Raw genomic sequence first — 18,018 nt, forward strand, 5'->3', positions numbered from 1 at the left:
AGAAAACACGAGGAAAGGAACATAAATGAGGAAAGAAAGCAGGAAGAAACGTCTTCCTGGTGGAAATCACTGGTGAAGAGCAAAGTTTACTGTGGTGCCACCGACAGAAGTCTGGCCAACAGATACATGCGCAGCTGCTGTTTCCAACCTGACCACGAGGCGGCAGTCGCTGTTACGTCAGACTTTTAAGACTAACAATAGCGTGCTCACATTAAATGTGACAAAGCACTTCCTGACGTGTCTCCAAACAGTTCACATATGTGATATATGTGATATTAGTGAAGTGAAAACACTGAATTAGACACAATAAGAAGAGGAACTCCTCAGATCTCCATATGTTACTAAAGCCAAACTCTGGCAGAAATATCTGATGAAGGTGTTCGGGATGCTGAGCGGGAGGTGTTCTGTTTCAGTGGAGGTCAGTGAGGAGAGGAGGGTCATGTGACCTTTTCGGTTGACTGGTTGCTAGGAGACCTGCTGGAGGAGCATAATGAGAGATAACCACAGTCTGTTGGTGTCAGACTGGCTCAGAAACAACCTGATTTTACGGATTTTACTTATTTTACGGATGCAGCGTGGCCAGAGGAGGAGGAGGACTGGCCGGCAGCAGCTGTGTTTTCTTAATAAATGTCTCTGGGATCTTATACCTGATGTGTTTTGTCCTTTTTAACAAACTGACATCATTTCCTGAGCTCTGACTGAGATGTATGAGACAGACTTTGGTCAGAATACCTTCTGATTTCAGCACAGCGCTCCTTCCTCAGTCCCATTTAAACACTTCTTCTGGAAACCTGCTGATTGGAAGAAGAGGAGGTGGGGGGGGCAGCTCAGCCCTGTCCTTCTGGGAGCTCAGCAGCAAAAAATGATGCAACTCACAAATATTCTGTGTATTAAACAAGGTGTTTGTGGTTTGATCAAAGTGAATCAGAGGCTTCAAAGTTAGGGTTGTGGTGTCAAGCTATCAGGATATCTAACAACCCCTGAATGTAAACACCAATAAGTAGCTCTGAGTCAATCCTTAGTGAATGCATGTGTGACAATAGGTCGCCAGGTCCAGGAAGGGCTTTACACAGCAAACACCATCTGTTTTATAGACTGTAATGTATGGCCTCCACGCTAAAGACAGTCGAAATGATGATCACCGAGCTAATCACTGGCCATAAAGTCCACACTAAGTGCAAAGATAGGATATGAGGTCCACACTAGTAGGAGGGACTATTATATGAATAAAAGGGTTTTAAAAAAAGATAAGACAAAGGGCCCATCCTCGGGTAAATATAGTAAATAAGACATAATGGTGGAAAGATGGGGAAAATACGCCATATGAAAGGAGCCGGGGAGGAGCTGCCTCAGGCCCCAAAACTGTATGAAAGGTGGAAACTTTCAGAAGAAACTTCAGACTTAGCTCTGGCTGCTTCTCATGGTCATGTTGTAACTCTGCAATAAACCATCATTGGACCGCGAACCAGCTGAATCTGTCTTTAACTACGGAGTATAGCATAATAGGTCAATTCAACGTCCATAGAAAGTCACAACAGGGTTTGGGTTAACCCTAACTAATTCAGGTTAAACTAATTCAGGTTAACCCCAACTAATTCAGGTTAAACTAATTCAGGTTAACCCTAACTTATTCAGGTTAACCCTAACTAATTCAGTTTAACCCTAACTTATTCAGGTTAACCCTAACTAATTCAGGTTAACCTAATTCAGGTTAACCCCAACTAATTCAGGTTAAACTAATTCAGGTTAACCCTAACTTATTCAGGTTAACCCTAACTAATTCAGGTTAACCTTAACTAATTAAGTTTAACCCTAACTTATTCAGGTTAACCTTAACTAATTCAGTTTAACCCTAACTTATTCAGGTTAACCTTAACTAATTCAGGTTAACCTTAACTAATTCAGTTTAACCCTAACTAATTCAGTTTAATCCTAACTAATTCAGTTTAACCAACTAATTCAGGTTAACCTTAACTCATTCAGTTTAACCCTAACTTATTCAGGTTAACCCTAACTAATTCAGGTTAACCTTAACTAATTCAGTTTAACCCTAACTTATTCAGGTTAACCCTAACTTATTCAGGTTAACCTTAACTAATTCAGTTTAACCCTAACTAATTCAGGTTAACCCTAACTAATTCAGGTTAACCCCAACTAATTCAGGTTAAACTAATTCAGGTTAACCCTAACTAATTCAGGTTAAACTTATTCAGGTTAACCTTAACTAATTCAGGTTAACCCTAACTTATTCAGGTTAACCTTGACTAATTCAGTTTAACCTTAACTAATTCAGTTTAACCCTAACTAATTCAGGTTAACCTTAACTAATTCAGTTTAACCCTAACTTATTCAGTTTAACCCTAACTAATTCAGGTTAACCTTAACTAATTCAGTTTAACCCTAACTAATTCAGGTTAACCTTAACTAATTCAGTTTAACCCTAACTAATTCAGGTTAACCCTAACTAATTCAGGTTAACCTTAACTAATTCAGTTTAACCCTAACTTATTCAGGTTAACCCTAACTAATTCAGGTTAACCCCAACTAATTCAGGTTAACCTTAACTAATTCAGTTTAACCCTAACTAATTCAGGTTAACCTTAACTAATTCAGTTTAACCCTAACTAATTCAGTTTAACCCTAACTAATTCAGGTTAACCCTAACTAATTCAGGTTAACCTTAACTAATTCAGTTTAACCCTAACTAATTCAGGTTAACCCCAACTAATTCAGGTTAACCCTAACTTATTCAGGTTAACCTTAACTAATTCAGGTTAACCCCAACTAATTCAGGTTAACCTTAACTAATTCAGGTTAACCCTAACTAATTCAGGTTAACCCTAACTAATTCAGGTTAATTTAACTAATTCAGGTTAACCTTAACCTCTTCACCCAAAGTTCATCACCGTAACAAAGACAAGTCGTGGAAAAATCCCCATAAAACCTGCTGATTAATCACACAACAGAGTCAGCAGCGATCTTAATTTTCAAAACTTCCTGCGTAATTTCCCCGCCCTGCAAAGTAACTTTCACCACTTCCACAACACTTGTACTGGCCACAGGTCGACTGCAGACCTCCCCGAGGTGTCAGAGAGTCAGATTTAGCAAGCAGGAAATGTGGTTTCATCAGGAAACCGACTCCGGATGGTGTTGAATGTGTCTTTGTTCTTCTTCTGTGGTGTTTCTCCTTTCCTTTCTTTTTTCTCCGTGTATCAGTCACTGTGAGGTCAAACATCCTCCTGCCAGAGCCATAAATATACCACAAAGTGTCATTCATCCTCCATTTCTGCCTGCAGCACTTTATGAATGAAACTCCTCCCATGTGACTTCTGGATTAATCTAATCTCATCTAATTCTCTGCAGTTTGTGTGGAAACAACACGTTTCACTGCTGTGTGATTTCCCCACAAACACTTCAAGATGCTGCTTTTTACTCTTAAAAACAGCCGTTTTTACTGCTGTGAAAAAGCTGGAAATGTTTTTATGTTAAATATTTTAGAAGTTTTTATGGTTTAGACTTTTTTTGACAGAATTATCTTTGATTAAGTGACTGTTTCCAACTTGAAATTTCTTAAAACATTGACTGAATATCATCTTATTCTTGATATAAACTATTTTTACTGACCTAATTTGTGGGTTAAATGTTGAAATATTGAAACTTAATTGTAAAAATACTTTATCATCTAAGCGGAATATTTCTAATTCTTTACACAGATTTCTTGCAACAGGAAAAAAAAAGGAAGAAGGTGGAAAAGAGGAAGTGCAGATTTCCTGAATTACTAAACCTTCCTTGGTTTGGCCACACAGGTCCCCCCCCCACACTAAACTCACAGCTATTTATGACAGAAGCACTCTGAAGAAACTCGTCCCTGAGGTGTTTGCTCTGCTTCGGACGGATAAAATCATCATAATTTAACAAAATGGTCCCAGAGCCAAACTTCACGACAGTTTTAAACCTCACAACTCCAGCTCCTGGAGGGGGGGGAGGCTGCCCACCAGTTGGCATCCAGCTGGAAGGCGTGATCCTGCCCCCGGTGCTCACCATTGATGTCATACTGGGGCTGCTGGGAAACATCGTGGCTCTGTGGATCTTCTGCTTCAAACTGAAGGCCTGGAACCCCAACAACCTGTTCCTCTTCAACCTGGTCATCGCAGACTTCCTGGCTTTAGTGAGTCTGCCGCTGAGGATCGATGCCTTGCTCAGGGGCCACTGGGTGTTTGGAGATGGCATGTGCCGGATCAACCTCTTCCTCATGTTCTCTAACCGCACCGCCAGCATCGCACTCATGACCGTGGTGGCCGTTTATCGCTACTTTAAGGTGAGGAAGGAGCGTCTGATGCGATGTTTTAACTGAGCCAAACCTTTAAATTACTGCGCTCTGAACCAAAGGGAGGAGCAACAACCTTAAATGTGTGACATAAACCTTCGATGTGTTCAGGCTGAGCAGAAAGTCTCATCCCTGCCCTCTTCTTCCAGGTGGTCCACCCTCACCACCGCTTCAACCGCATGACCCGGCGGCGGGCGGCGGTGGTGTCCGCGTGCGTCTGGCTGTTGGTGATCAGTCCTCGGGTCCCCATGCTGGCTTACAACCACATCAAGGGGAGCGGTGACCGGACCCAGTGCTTCTTCTTCACTTCTTACAAGGAGGCGTCCCGTGCCATCATCGTCCTGGTTGCCATGCACCGCATCCTGACCGTGGTGGAGTTCATTCTCCCGATGGCGATGCTGCTCTTCTGCTCCATCCGCATCTCCAGCTTCCTCAAGCAGCGGCAGATAGGCAAGCCCGACAAGGTGCGCAAGGCCATGCGCATGTGCGCTGCCATCGTGGGGGTGTTCATGGTCTGCTTCCTGCCCACCACAGTGACGACCATCGGGGTGTGGATCATCCGTTCGTACCGCCCGTGGGACTGCGCCGCCTTCTACACCTTCACGCAGCTCACCATCGTGTCTTTAGGTCTGAACTTCCTCAACTCGGCTCTGGACCCCGTCGTCTACGTGTTCTCCAGCTCCATGTTCAGGAAGGCTCTGCTGGGGGCCATGCCCCCCGCCCTGCTCTGCAGAAAGGAAGAAGGTGAGAGCACCGCGTCCTCTTCAGGAACTCAGTCCACCTCCCAACAGGAACTGAAGTCCATGCGGGCTGAGAGGAGCAGCGAGGCCTCGGGAACGGCACCGTGAAGTGAATCCGTGCGTTTCTGCCCCAGAGAACTTTGCTTTTCATTCTTTATGTGATAGCGTTGGTTTTCTTTGTGTCTACAGAGTTATTTTAAGGTTGGATTATGTACATTTCTATGTATTTACGGTTAATAAAACCTTCCAAAAGTTCCTAAATTGCTTAAACTTCACTCTGACCGACTGTTGACCCTCCAGTGAAATCATTCTGATGTCTCATCATCTTCCTTCTTTTCATTTGAACCAAACCTTGATGACACGTTCCAGCGCTGTTTGGTTCCCTTCCTGTGGGGATGGATAACGTGCACCATCTCGTGGACAAATAGGTAACTACATCTGGTGAGTTGTGATGCGCGTGCGATGGGAAATGACACGCTGTTTTTGGACCTTTTATCACCCTTAAAGCACGGACGGACATCCTCAGCACCTTGAAATCCACTGAATCCAGGGAGTCGGACATTTTCTGAAGGGTCAGTAGTTTCCAGAGAGCTGAAAACAAAGCAAAGAACACCATCTGAAGGATTCAGAACCTCTCTGTCCAACTGACAGGACCTGAAGACGTTAACTTCTCTCTCGATGTCGTTCATCCACTTCTTCAGTTTCTCAGGACTGAACGGAGAATGTTTCCAACTCCTTCCTCCTCAAGGGAAGTTTCTTGGACTGAGAGAGCGATATGCCGTTATATACGGCTGCCCTTCGTCACAGACTGTCTGCAGAGCTCATGGACCTGCAGGGGAAGGCGTCTGCTTTGGGAACTTCAGGCTTGCATCTCCGTTCAGAGCCTCTTCAGAGTTCACTGGAGCAGCTGAGCGTGAAGCCCTGTCGGCCCTGGAATAGAATTTAACCAAAACCAGCTTCTCATGATACAAACTGATGATGATCGAGTTGCGAAAAGGATCCATTCAATTCAACTTTATTAATAAAGCGCCAAATTACAACAAATGTCTTCTCAAGGCACTTTAGTCCAATTAATTAATAATCTGTTCCTTCAGGCAGATGAATTTACAGCTCAAAGTCATTTTCAGGAAGTGGTGCGACTGTTGGTGATAAAAGAAAATGCCTTTTTTAATTTTTTTTAAAGCAGTAACACAAACAACATTAACGCTGCGTTTCATTCTAATACTTCTAACAATCATTAGTTACACAGTAACCGTAACTTTTTAAAGAAATGTCATCACAGCTGCTAAAAAACAGCTAAAAACAAAAAAAACAGTTAAAATAATGTGAACTACCCCTTTAAGCTCCTGTAATGATCTGTTCTAATTCATTTTACTCTGCAGGTTGAAATGTAAATGGAGTGAATGTTGAGGAAGAGGAGGGTGGAGCCATGAAACGGCTGCTTTAACTCGCTAAAACAATGTTAGCATTTATAAAACGGAATGAATCTCACTTTACATCAGACAATTAAACAGTTTCTCTCTGGTTTTGACTCGGCATTTTTAACCATAAACATCAAAACTACTTGGTTTTTCTCTGCTGTGGATTCTTATGTGTCGGGAAAAAGTTCCCTGATTGCAAAAACTTTTTCCGCACTCGTTGCAGCTGAAAGGTTTCTCTCCTGTGTGAACTCTAATGTGTGACATTAAGTTGGTTTTTTGGTGAAATCTTTTACCGCAGATGTCACAGTTAAACCGTTTGTCTTTCATGTGGACTCTCACGTGCCGTGAAAAGTTCCTCCGATCGCAGAATCTCTTACCGCACTCATCGCAGCCGAACGGTTTCTCTCCTGAGTGGACTTTCATGTGCGCCTGAAAATTGACATTTTTGTGAAATCTTTTCCCGCAGACGTCACAGTTAAACAGCTTCCCTCGGCTGTGGACTCTCACGTGTCGGGATAAACTCCTCTGATAGCAGAACTTTTTACCACAAACATCACAGCCAAACAGCTTTTCTCCCGTGTGAACATTCATATGTTTCTTAAAGTTGGATTCATGATTAAAACTTTTGCCACAGTCAGCACAACTGAAGGGTTTCTCTCCTGTGTGAACTCTCATGTGCGCCTTAAGATTTATGTTTTGATGAAATCTTTTCCCACAAACGTCACAGCCAAACGGTTTCTCACCTGTGTGGAGCTTCATGTGGATCTTAAGATTTGTATTTTGAGTAAATCTTTTCCCACAAACGTCACAACCAAACGGTTTTTCTCCTGTGTGGCGGTTCATGTGCGTCTTAAGATGTGACCTAATTTTAAATCTTTTCCCACAAACGTCACAGCCAAACGGTTTCTCACCTGTGTGGAGCTTCATGTGTACCTTAAGATTGATGTTCTGGTTAAATCTTTTCCCACAAACATCACAGCAAAATGTTTTTTCCCCTGTGTGGATGTGCCAGTGTCTCTCAAGAGAATACTTTGAGATGAACTGTTTCCCACACTCAGAGCAGCTGAAAGACTTTCTGTCTGTGCTGCATCCAACACCGTGATCCACCTCTGGCTCAGGTGCCCATCGGTCAGTGTCTTCAGGTCCAGAAGAAGAAGATATCTGCCAATAATCATCATCACTGACTTCAGTCTCAGAAGAGTCTGAAGCCTTTTCATCAGCATGTGGCTGTAAATGACTGTCTGGGTCTGGGTTCCTGGCTGGTTCTGGTCCTCCATCAGTTTCTGTTTTCATGTGTTCAGCTGAGCTGCTGGTTGGAGGTTCTGTCTCTCTGCTGTCTTCAGCTTTAAGCTGAAGAAGCTGTGAGGACTGAGGTTTCTCTTCATCGTCTTCACTCTTCACAGTGACGGCTCTGAATGGGGACCTGCTGCTGTCAGCCTCCTCCAGCCCATGAAGCTCCTCCTCCTCACTGGTCCAGAGTCCCTCCTCTTCCTCCTTTATGTGGAGCAGTTCTGGGTCCTGCTGGTCCGGACTGGAGCTCCAGGGAACATTTCCTTTAATCCCAGCCAGCTGCTGAACATCTGCAGGTAACATTGAAACATTATTTAAATGCAAACATTTTGAATCATTTCTGTTATTTGCTTATTTGATATAAAACAAGAGAAAGTGGTTTGGATGCATTAATTCTTCCATGATGTAAACTTTTAGCCTTTAAACAGATGGATCCATCTGAGGAGCAGCCTGCCGCTGAGCTCCGTTCACTTGATGCCAACTGAACAGTTTGGCATCATTTCTGTGAAATTACTCTGTAGAAACTGTAGAAATATATCACTTTCCCAGCCTGAACAGCGTTTTATCTCAGCTGATAAGGTAGAAACTGCAGGAGTAATACAGCACATTTGAGCTACTCTCAGAGATATTTCCTTAACTCTTCCAGACAGAATTATAAAGTGTCTCTAAATGACAAACGTTCTGCTATCAGGGAAGCCTCCAACCTTCTCTGGGGTTGTTCTCTTGCTGCTTTGAGAGGGAGCTCAGTGTGAGTAATGTCCAGAGAAGCTCTCACTTACTTCCTTTGATTTTCCGTCAGCTCACTGAACTACGGGAACTGCAGCAGGTTTTTAACTTTACAACAACGGGCCGAGGACCCCGACCACAACAGATGAATCACAAAGAGGACAAAGCACCAAAAATCTGTTGTTTAACACAGTTTCACTCCTCAAAGCTGGAGACATACTCACTGAGATCTCTGCCGTCTCCTGTCTGCTCCAGTTCTGATGTGGATGCTGCAGGTCTGGGGGGAACCAGACTGAGTCCTCTGGGCTCATCTGGTTGGAGGCTCCACCTTCGAGGCATCCCTGCTGCACCTGTGATTCTCCTCTTCACAATCCTTCTAACTCAGATGTTTCTGGAGGTTTTTCATGAAAAGAAAAGAACCATTTAAACTTTAATAAAACATCTGAGTCTGAGCTGGAAATGTGAATAATTTAAGTGTAAAATGTTCATTTCTTTGTTCGTGTCAAAACTTGACAGAAAGTTTGCATCTTGTACTCAACTCCTCTTTGGGACATTCAGTTTCTAACGTGGGATAAATGTGAGGAGGTGATCTTTACTTTGACATTATTATATTATTATTATTATTATTATAATATATTATTATATTTGACTTTATGTTGCCACATCAGAGCCTCCACAGCCTCTCAGCTGCAGCCGTGTGGAGGCAGTGGAGCTGATTTAAGCTTCACGTTATGGAAGTTTTTCTCAGTAAAACATGCTTAAAACATGTCGGTTTGACCTCAGCAGCAACGATCCACAGACAGCATGACTTCTCCTCATCAGCTGACCCGTTCTGGTGATGAGTGCAACTCAAACTGCAGCCGAACACCTTTCTGTCCTCACTTTGACTCACTGGAGCCGCATAAAACTCTGATTTATTGCTTTTACCAGAGGAAAGCAGGCAGCGCTTCAGTGTAAGACTTTCGTTTTACTCGCATCTTCAGGGTTACGTCGAGGAGAAAAATAGACGTTCAGCACAGAGCAACCGGCCGTGAGCCGACAGAGCGGCGAGTTGCACGATGCTGCCGTAAAGCCTGTGAGCAAGGCGGGTCCATTTCATGCTCAAAGGTCAGTCAGCGGCGCCGTCTCTGTACGTTCAACACGATGCGCAGCCAAGAAGCTCCGGCTTCAAAAGGCGTTTGTGAGACGGAGATCAATCACCGGCGAGAGGAGACGAGGAAACATCTGAAGGCAGCAGTTATTTCCTGTCTGATCCAGCAGAAGCATCAGCTCTGCTGGAGATGTGAGCCGAAAGGTTTTCTCTTCATGGGACTCGATGCTGCGCCTCTCACAGCTGGAGAAACGATCAGAAACATGAAATAAATCTGCTTCTGAGCTGGTTCTGGCTCCTCATTAAACAGATATAAGAGAGATTAAAGAGTCTTTATGATGCCAGTCACAGTAAAACCTGACCGTAGTCGTAGTAAACCTTTAATCAGCCTTCATTCATTCATCAAAACCACCCAGAAAATTAATCATTAAGTTCTGAGCAGAGAACGAGAAACAAGACCAGAACTGAATCCCTTTTTCACTTTCTGATTGATTTGAGGAAAGTTTTAGTGTAAAAAATATTGTTCAGCTCTGTTTCTTCCCCACAATCACATCACCGTGTAGCAGCTGCCGTGCGAGTGGGTCACCGGCCCAGAGACCAACAGCCGAGCACAACAACTCCCCGGGACAATTTCATTAACCTGCCGGTGGGACGCCGCAGCCAGGATTCAAAGCAGCAACACCTGCAGCCCATCACTAAAGCAACTGAAAGAAAGAGAAGTCAAACCAAAATCCAACCTGGGTTTTACTGCTGCACCAGAAGCAGCCAAACAAGGAAGTGATGGTCCCAAAACCCGGTAACCATGGTGATCCTGTTGGCTGGGCACATCCAGGACCAAAGCTCAGTCAGATCTTTGGGTTGGACCACTGTTGATGTCTACATGCACAGGAGGGATACCGGTTTATCCACTGAATAACCCAGAATTTAACCCACCAGGGTTCACATCTGGCTCATTTCACACAAACTCACCGAGAATAAAGTCGTTTATTTTCAGTTTCTACAGAAGATGGCTGATTTCAGCGATGTTAGCAGGTTGTTTGGAGCCAAAAACAAAGACAAATTCTACTTTTGGAGCAGAAATGTTAACTTCCAACCCTGCTAACAGTCGGAAAAAGGTTTCCTGTGTCGGTAACTCTGCTCATGACCATGTTCTAACTAACGCTGTCAAACAGCTGCTTACATTTCCATCGGTGGGTTAAATTACCTGTCCAGCAGAAAACAGACAACTTCGGCGTGTCTCTGGAAACATTTGTCCCTCATCAGTGGTTTCCAGCCGGGAAAGGCCACACCGATGTGCCTCCGTGTTTTCTTCGTCTTTTCCGGGTTCGGTTCCGCTCCTTCTTCAGCTGCTTTGATCCTCCATCTGTCACAGTTTGGCTTTAAAACTTCTCACAACACTAAATGTTGAACCAGCAGCAGAAACTGTTCTGTAGAGACGGTGAAAACTCTGCTGGGGGGTCACCACGAAGCTACAGTAGCTAACTGTTAGCCAGTTATTCCCCACTTTATTTTGTTCCCCATTGAAACAAAGCGAGCAACGAAACGTTCCTACCCACCGTATCCTGCCTTAAGCTGCGGAACAAACCAACGGTGAGAGAAATATTAAAGTTATTTATCCATGTAAACAGTATTAAAAGACAACAATAGCACTGTAAAATTATTCTTTATAACTAAAGAGATTTTATTCGTGAGGAAAGCAGCAATAAGTTCGTCAGCATAGATGTTTGATATGTTAAAATATTTGAAAAAAACGTCTGAATTTACGTAAAATTATTTTATTTCTTACTCATGAAAAAAACATGTTTTATTTAACATTTTTGCTCTCCATGAATATCACACCAATATTTGATCTGTCACATCACGTGACTTCTAACGATCACCGTGTTGCTGCTGTCTGAGTTGCACGGGCCCAGACTGACGTCATCACAGGTAAATATGATCACCTGCTCCCAAAAACGTGTTTTTGTGCTTTTTTTTTGTTGTATGACGCCTTGAACAGCTGGAAATAAAGAAGAGTTCTTAATTTAAAGTGTATTGTTGTGTTTTAATATATTTGATGAGAAGTCTTGGGGGGGGGGGTAAAACACACCTAATGTTAGTGAGGCAAAAACGCGCGTTAGTTAGTGTTAACGACAGAAATCAGTAGGAACCCTGATGCTCTACTATCAGGTTTTTTCCTCCGACTGAAACCATCTCAGAGACATTTCTCGACCCGTCTCAGTTCTTTTCATCAGTTTTTCACTTCACCTGGACATCGCTCACCTTGACTTGCAGTCATCTCGGCTCTCGTTTAGTTTTCAACTTTAATGTCCATCTTTTTGCTCGTAGACATAGTTCAGTTATCATCCAGGAACACAAAGACACGACTTCCTGCAGTTGGAGCTGCCCACCAGCATCTCTCAGTGGTTCGTCCCAGTCAGTCTTTTCACTCAGACCCAGTACCTGCTGCTGTTCTCTGAATCCAACATGGTGAGTAACTGCACACCAAACACATTCCCAAGACCATTTATAAACCATTTATAAAGAAAAAGAAGGTCTCTGTCCACATGAACAGGACTGAAAGGTGATATTATAACGGTTCAAACACCATTTAAAGCTTTTTGCCATATCTAACAAGAACTAAACATGATTCATACCTGAATGTCAGGACCTGACATGGTGGTAAATTCAGCAGATGTTCACAGGAAGTACGACTTTCAAAGGAACATCTCTGCTGCTAATCCTTCAGATCTCAACAATATTCTTCCACATTGAACGTCTCCCTTCACAGCCTGTCGTCCACGGTTTATTTCACTTCTTATTTCACTTTATTCACTCATTTACTGGCAGAATATCTTTTGTAAATGGGAATATTGTTCATATAAATAAATAATATATATATATAATGTCAATGAGAAGTTAAAACATCTTAACCTGGAGAGAAGAAGGGAGATCTGTCGGCTGAGGAAAAATACTTATTATGCTTAAAATCAAATGAATCTACACAAGAATTATGTATTTATATAATTATTCATTCATTCATCAGCACTCAGTGACACGTTTCCATGGAAAATGTAACTCAGAGTGTTTTACAGAGCAAAAGACACAGAAAACAAATACAAAGAAAGTTAAAGAAAAGTCGTACATCAATTTCAAAAAGCATCCAAAGTTATTTCAAATAAATAAATAACACAAATACAAAAGATCCCAAAATAAAGTGGTGCACAAAGGCTAAGTGAGCTAAACTTCCCTTCAAAAAGGTACATTTCAACTTAAAGAGGCTTCGTACCCAGACTGGTTTTACAGGAGAACCCGAACTCTGAGGGGATCAGAAGTCGGTTTCTGTCGGTTCTCAGGACCTGGAAGATCATTCAGGCAGGATGAGGCGAAGCCACGAAGAGCTTTAAATGTAACGGAGTAATGCAAAGAGGCAACAGGGAGCAGCGTTTTGGATCAGCTGAGATGTTCTTTACTTCTCTTTAAGATACGATGGTTCTGATTCTGGTGTGAAGGAACTGAAGCTACTGTGGAGACCTGCTTCAAAGATAAATCCAGGTTTCAAACAACAGAACTGGAGGCCAAATAAATGTCATCCAGAATCACTAAATAGTGTGAAAGTGAATCTCTTTGGACCAGGACCATGTTTCTCCTGGGTTCAGAACAACATTTAAGGACATCCGGGTTTTATATGTCAAAGACAAGCATGTAACATGATGAGTTTATTCCGGCTGCATAGATAAATAGAGCTGGGTGTCATCGGTATAACTGTTTTATTAAACAGCATGTACAGACTGAACAGAACTGGTCCCAGTCCAGAACCTTGTGGAACACCACAAACGACTCTAAGAAGTGAAGAGGAAACATAATTTCCATGTAAAAAACCGAAACCCAGTCCAGAGCAGTGCCCTTAATCCTGATGTGTTCAAGTTGTGTTGGAAGAGGCTGTGGTCGATGGTGCCAGACGCAGCACTGAGGTCAAACAGCAGGGTCATAAAGGGGTCAAAAAGAGGTCATAAAGGGGTCAAAAAGAGGTCATAAAGGGGTCAAAAAGAGGTCATCGGTTACTTTAACTAATGCAGTTTCAGAACTATGGAGCACTCCAACTCCAGACATCTTTGTTCTGCAAATAAAAAGGCAGTTTGTTGTTTTAACACAACTTTTCAAGGAGTTTGGAGATGAAAGAAGGGGTTAAATGTGGGTTTATATGGGCTAAAACATCAGGATTAAGAGTTTAATTAGAGCTCCTTCCAAGGCATGCAGAACACAACCAGCTGCAAAGATCGATGCATCCCATCAGGAGCAGAGGTCAAAGGTCCTTTAACAGGCTGGTTTATATGGGTCCACCCGGCAGTCTGATGATTTAGAGGCTCTCGTGGTTTATATTTACTCATTACAATGGAAATATGAGTCCAGATCAGACAGATTAGGGTTTTAAATCAAAAGTGTGCATTTGGACTGGAGAGCCTGTTGTTTTTATTTAAGTGACACAACTTTTTCAGTAAAAAGTTAATAAAGTCATTGCTGCTAATCATTGAGGGCAGACATTGTTCAACATCCATCCAAAGTGCTGAAAACAAGCCTGTGGTTACTCTGTCTTTTCTGGTTAAGTGGCCAGAACCTTGTGTTTATTCTGGATGTCGACTGAACCTGAAACATCTGATCCGTACCAGAGATTATGTCCACTGGCTCAGAAGGTTCCTGAAAGGAGCAACAGAACCGAGGACAGTCAGGACAGTCCCGTTGTGTGGGGGGGGGGTGATCTGGGGAACTGTTATCCACAATGTTCCCACAACAGAAAGCAGTAAATACTGTGAGCAGACCTCAGTGCAAGAGCCAGACGGACAAACTAAAGAGTTCTGCTGTGGCAGAATCTGAGAGGGAGACTTTAATGTACCGAAAGGCCTGGATTAGCCATGGCTGCCACCCCTCCTCCGTCAGGGGTGGAGGTGCAGTCGCAGGGATCTACTCATCCTGGTGCAGCCCGGTTTCTGTTAGACAGAATAAATCTATTTTATGACCAACAATGAGACAGTTTTAACAGTAGAAACTTGTGTATTTAGGAGTCTGTGAAGAGGTCTGCAGGTAATGATGAAGCTGAATATTCAAAGTGGGATGTTTCCAGGGGTGTCTGACAACATTTCAACGGGATTAATGATCACTTCACTCACTGATTTTTGCTGTTGGATCATTTCTGTTCAGGACACAGACGAATGAGAGCTTTAATTTGGACTGAGTTAAAGGGTTTGTCCTCGTTATGGATCCTCAGATCACTGAATCTTTTACCGCATCATCACAGTCAAACGGCTGCGTTTTAACCTCTTAGAGCTTAATTGTGACGCAGCTGAAGGTTTCGTCTTTTCTGTGGACTCTCACGTGTCGTGAGAAACTTCTGCGATTGCAGAACTGTTTGCCGCACTCCTCGCAGTCGAATGTTTTCTCTCCTGCGTGAACATTCATGTGTTTCTTCAGATTTGATTTGTGGTTGAATCTTTTACCACAATCTCCACAACCAAAGGGTTTCTCTCCTGTGTGAACTCTCATGTGCGCCTTCAGGTTTGTGTTTTGATGAAATCTTTTCCCACAAACATCACAGCCAAATGATTTCTCTCCTACGTGAAGCTTCATGTGGATCTTAAGATTCGTGTTTTGATTAAAACTTTTACCACAAATGCCACAACTGAAAGGCTTTTCTCCTGTGTGGAGGTTCACGTGGGATTTGAGATTCGACCTGTTTTTGAATTTTCTGCCACATTCAAAGCAACCGAACGGTTTCTCTCCCGTGTGGAGCTTCATGTGGATCTTGAGATTCGTGTTTTGATTGAATCTTTTACCACAGATTTCACAGCCAAATGGTTTTTCTGTGTGAATATTCATGTGTTTCTTTAAATTTGATTTGTGGTTAAATGTTTTTCCACAGTCGTCACAGCCAAACGGTTTCTCACCCGTGTGAACTCTCATGTGCGCCTTAAGATTGATGTTCTGGTTAAATCTTTTCCCACAAACATCACAGCAAAATGTTTTTTCCCCTGTGTGGAGGTGCCAGTGTCTCCCCAGAGAATACTTTGAGATGAACTGTTTCCCACACTCAGAGCAGCTGAAGGACTTTCTGTCTGTGCTGCATCCAACACCGTGATCCACCTCTGGCTCAGGTGCCCATCGGTCAGTGTCTTCAGGTCCAGAAGAAGAAGATTTCTGCCAGAATTCATCCTCACTGACTTCAGTCTCAGAGCTGTCTGAAGCCTTTTCATCAGTATGTGGCTGTAAATGACTGTCTGGGTCTGGGTTCCTGGCTGGTTCTGGTCCTCCATCAGTTTCTGTTTTCATGTGTTCAGCTGAGCTGCTGGTTGGAGGTTCTGTCTCTCTGCTGTCTTCAGCTTTAAGCTGAAGAAGCTGTGAGGACTGAGGTTTCTCTTCATCATCTTCACTCTTCACAGTGACGGCTCTGAATGGGAACCTGCTGACATCAGCCTCCTCCAGCCCATGAAGCTCCTCCTCCTGCTGACTGGTCCAGAGTCCCTCCTCTTCCTCCTTTATGTGGAGGAGTTCTGGATCCTGCTGGTCCGGACTGGAGCTCCAGGAAACCTCTTCTTTAATGTCAGACAGCTGCTGAACATCTCCAGGAAACACTGAAACACACATGGACACCGCTGTGACACTGAGGTTAAATCAGTGAAAACAACAGAACAGAAGGTAAATGAACCCATTAAGACGACATCATGCTTGGTCGAAGGCAACATGGAGGATCTGGAACTGCATCCTGGGATCTTTTGTTGTCTGTTAGCTGTTAAGAAGACTGATGGGAAGCTTGTCTGACCTTCAGGAATGATGCGTTCGCCATAAAGTGTCGAGGTGCTGCACTTACTGCTGTAAATCTATTCAGAACTGTCCGTGCCCCCCCCCCATCCCTCCTCTATGTCACTGCTTTACAGATTAAAAACAGCATGAATGCTTCATACTTCATGCCACCTTTGGTCTGCATTTTGGAAGCCTGTTAGATATCAGTCCTGACAGCCTCAGAGGGAGAATAACATCCATTCTGCATGAGAAGTACGCGCCAAAAGTGACTAAATGTTTAAAGTTTGCTCCAAATATGTTTAATTTGGATAACAGAGGATTTCCTGGTCGGCCTAAAAGCTGATCAGACGGCTGATTCAGTCGTCACTGAGACCATAAAGTGGTCCATAATACTTCCTGCATCTTCCTTGATATCAGCCGCCTTCCAACATGTGTTAAATGACATATGGTCTATTCTACCATTGCACTACAGATTCCTACTGCTCCGTTTTGCTTTATTATCTGTATTTACTGTTTTTCCTTGGAAAGATAAATCAGATGTGAGTCACTCACTGAGATCTCTGCCGTCTCCTGTCTGCTCCAGTTCTGATGTGGATGCTGCAGGTCTGGGGGGAACCAGACTGAGTCCTCTGGGCTCATCTGGTTGGAGGCTCCACCTTCGAGGCATCCCTGCTCCACCTGTGATTCTCTCCTTCACAATCCTTCTAACTCAGATGTTTCTGGAGGTTTTTCACACCAGTCAGTCAGTTATTCAATGTTCATTCAAGTGTAAAATATTAATTTCTTCTGTCTTTAGGATTAAAGTTCATTCAACTTTGTTTGTGTCATGTAAGCATCAACAATAAAAACTTTATAAACACATTAACTATGATTATTAATGGAAAAAACATGCAGATCAAACAGCTTCTGACAGACATTCAGGTGTTCATCTGTAAAGAATAACCACAGCATGTTCTTTTGGCTTTAAAACAGTCTCACGGGTTGTTTGCTGATAACCTTCAACTATCTATAACTTTAAGGACTTCAGCTGCTATTTCAGGGCGAATTATTGAGTTCATGTCGAGTCCTTGAATGCACCATGAAGTCATTCGCACTACGTACATTCTCGGCCTTTTACATATTTTAGAGGCGCACTTTTGTCACGTTGTTCGGAGCCAAAAACAAAGAGAAATTCTACTTTTATAGCAGAAATGTTAACTTCCAACCCTGCTAACAGTGAGAAAAAGGTTTCCTGTGTCGGTAACTCTGCTCATGACCATGTTCTAACTAACGCTGTCAAACAGCTGCTTACATTTCCATCGGTGGGTTAAATTACCTGTCCAGCAGAAAACAGACAACTTCGGCGTGTCTCTGGAAACATTTGTCCCTCATCAGTGATTTCCAGCCGGGAAAGGCCACACCGATGTGTCTCCGTGTCTTCTTCGTCTTTTCCGGGTTCGGTTCCGGGTTCGGTTCCGCTTCTTCTTCAGCTGCTTTGATCCTCCATCTGTCACAGTTTGGCTTTAAAACTTCTCACAACACTAAATGTTGAACCAGCAGCAGAAACTGTTCCGTAGAGACGGTGAAAACTCTGCTGGAGGGTCACCACGAAGCTACCGGAGCTAACTGTTAGCGAGTTATTCCCCACTTTATTTTGTTCCCCCTTGAAAC

At 43.1% G+C, this 18,018-nt stretch overlaps 2 protein-coding genes across 2 annotated transcripts; one reads left to right on the forward strand and one right to left on the reverse strand.

The window, feature by feature from the left end:
• Positions 1 to 3,834: 3,834 nt before the first annotated feature.
• LOC140278877 (hydroxycarboxylic acid receptor 2-like) lies at positions 3,835 to 6,006 on the forward strand. The gene is made up of 4 exons (XM_072373966.1): positions 3,835 to 4,318; positions 4,477 to 5,166; positions 5,257 to 5,268; positions 5,719 to 6,006. The coding sequence occupies exons 1-4, from the start codon at positions 3,920 to 3,922 to the stop codon at positions 6,004 to 6,006; spliced, it is 1,389 nt and encodes a 462-aa protein (XP_072230067.1). The 5' UTR covers positions 3,835 to 3,919.
• Positions 6,007 to 6,155: 149 nt separating this feature from the next.
• On the reverse strand, positions 6,156 to 18,008 carry LOC140278878 (uncharacterized). Its single transcript, XM_072373967.1, has 11 exons — positions 17,684 to 18,008; positions 16,921 to 17,087; positions 14,896 to 16,199; positions 14,221 to 14,271; positions 12,863 to 12,932; positions 11,985 to 12,071; positions 11,452 to 11,593; positions 9,692 to 9,837; positions 9,476 to 9,577; positions 8,729 to 8,887; positions 6,156 to 8,068 (listed from the first exon to the last, which is right to left on the reverse strand). The coding sequence occupies exons 2-11, from the start codon at positions 17,033 to 17,035 to the stop codon at positions 6,609 to 6,611; spliced, it is 3,636 nt and encodes a 1,211-aa protein (XP_072230068.1). The 5' UTR covers positions 17,036 to 17,087; positions 17,684 to 18,008; the 3' UTR covers positions 6,156 to 6,608.
• Between the last annotated feature and the right edge of the window lie 10 nt (positions 18,009 to 18,018).

The sequence above is a fragment of the Leuresthes tenuis genome, unplaced genomic scaffold (genome assembly GCF_036924035.1).
Source record: "Leuresthes tenuis unplaced genomic scaffold, fLeuTen1.0.hap1 SCAF_20, whole genome shotgun sequence".
NCBI lineage: Eukaryota > Metazoa > Chordata > Actinopteri > Atheriniformes > Atherinopsidae > Leuresthes > Leuresthes tenuis.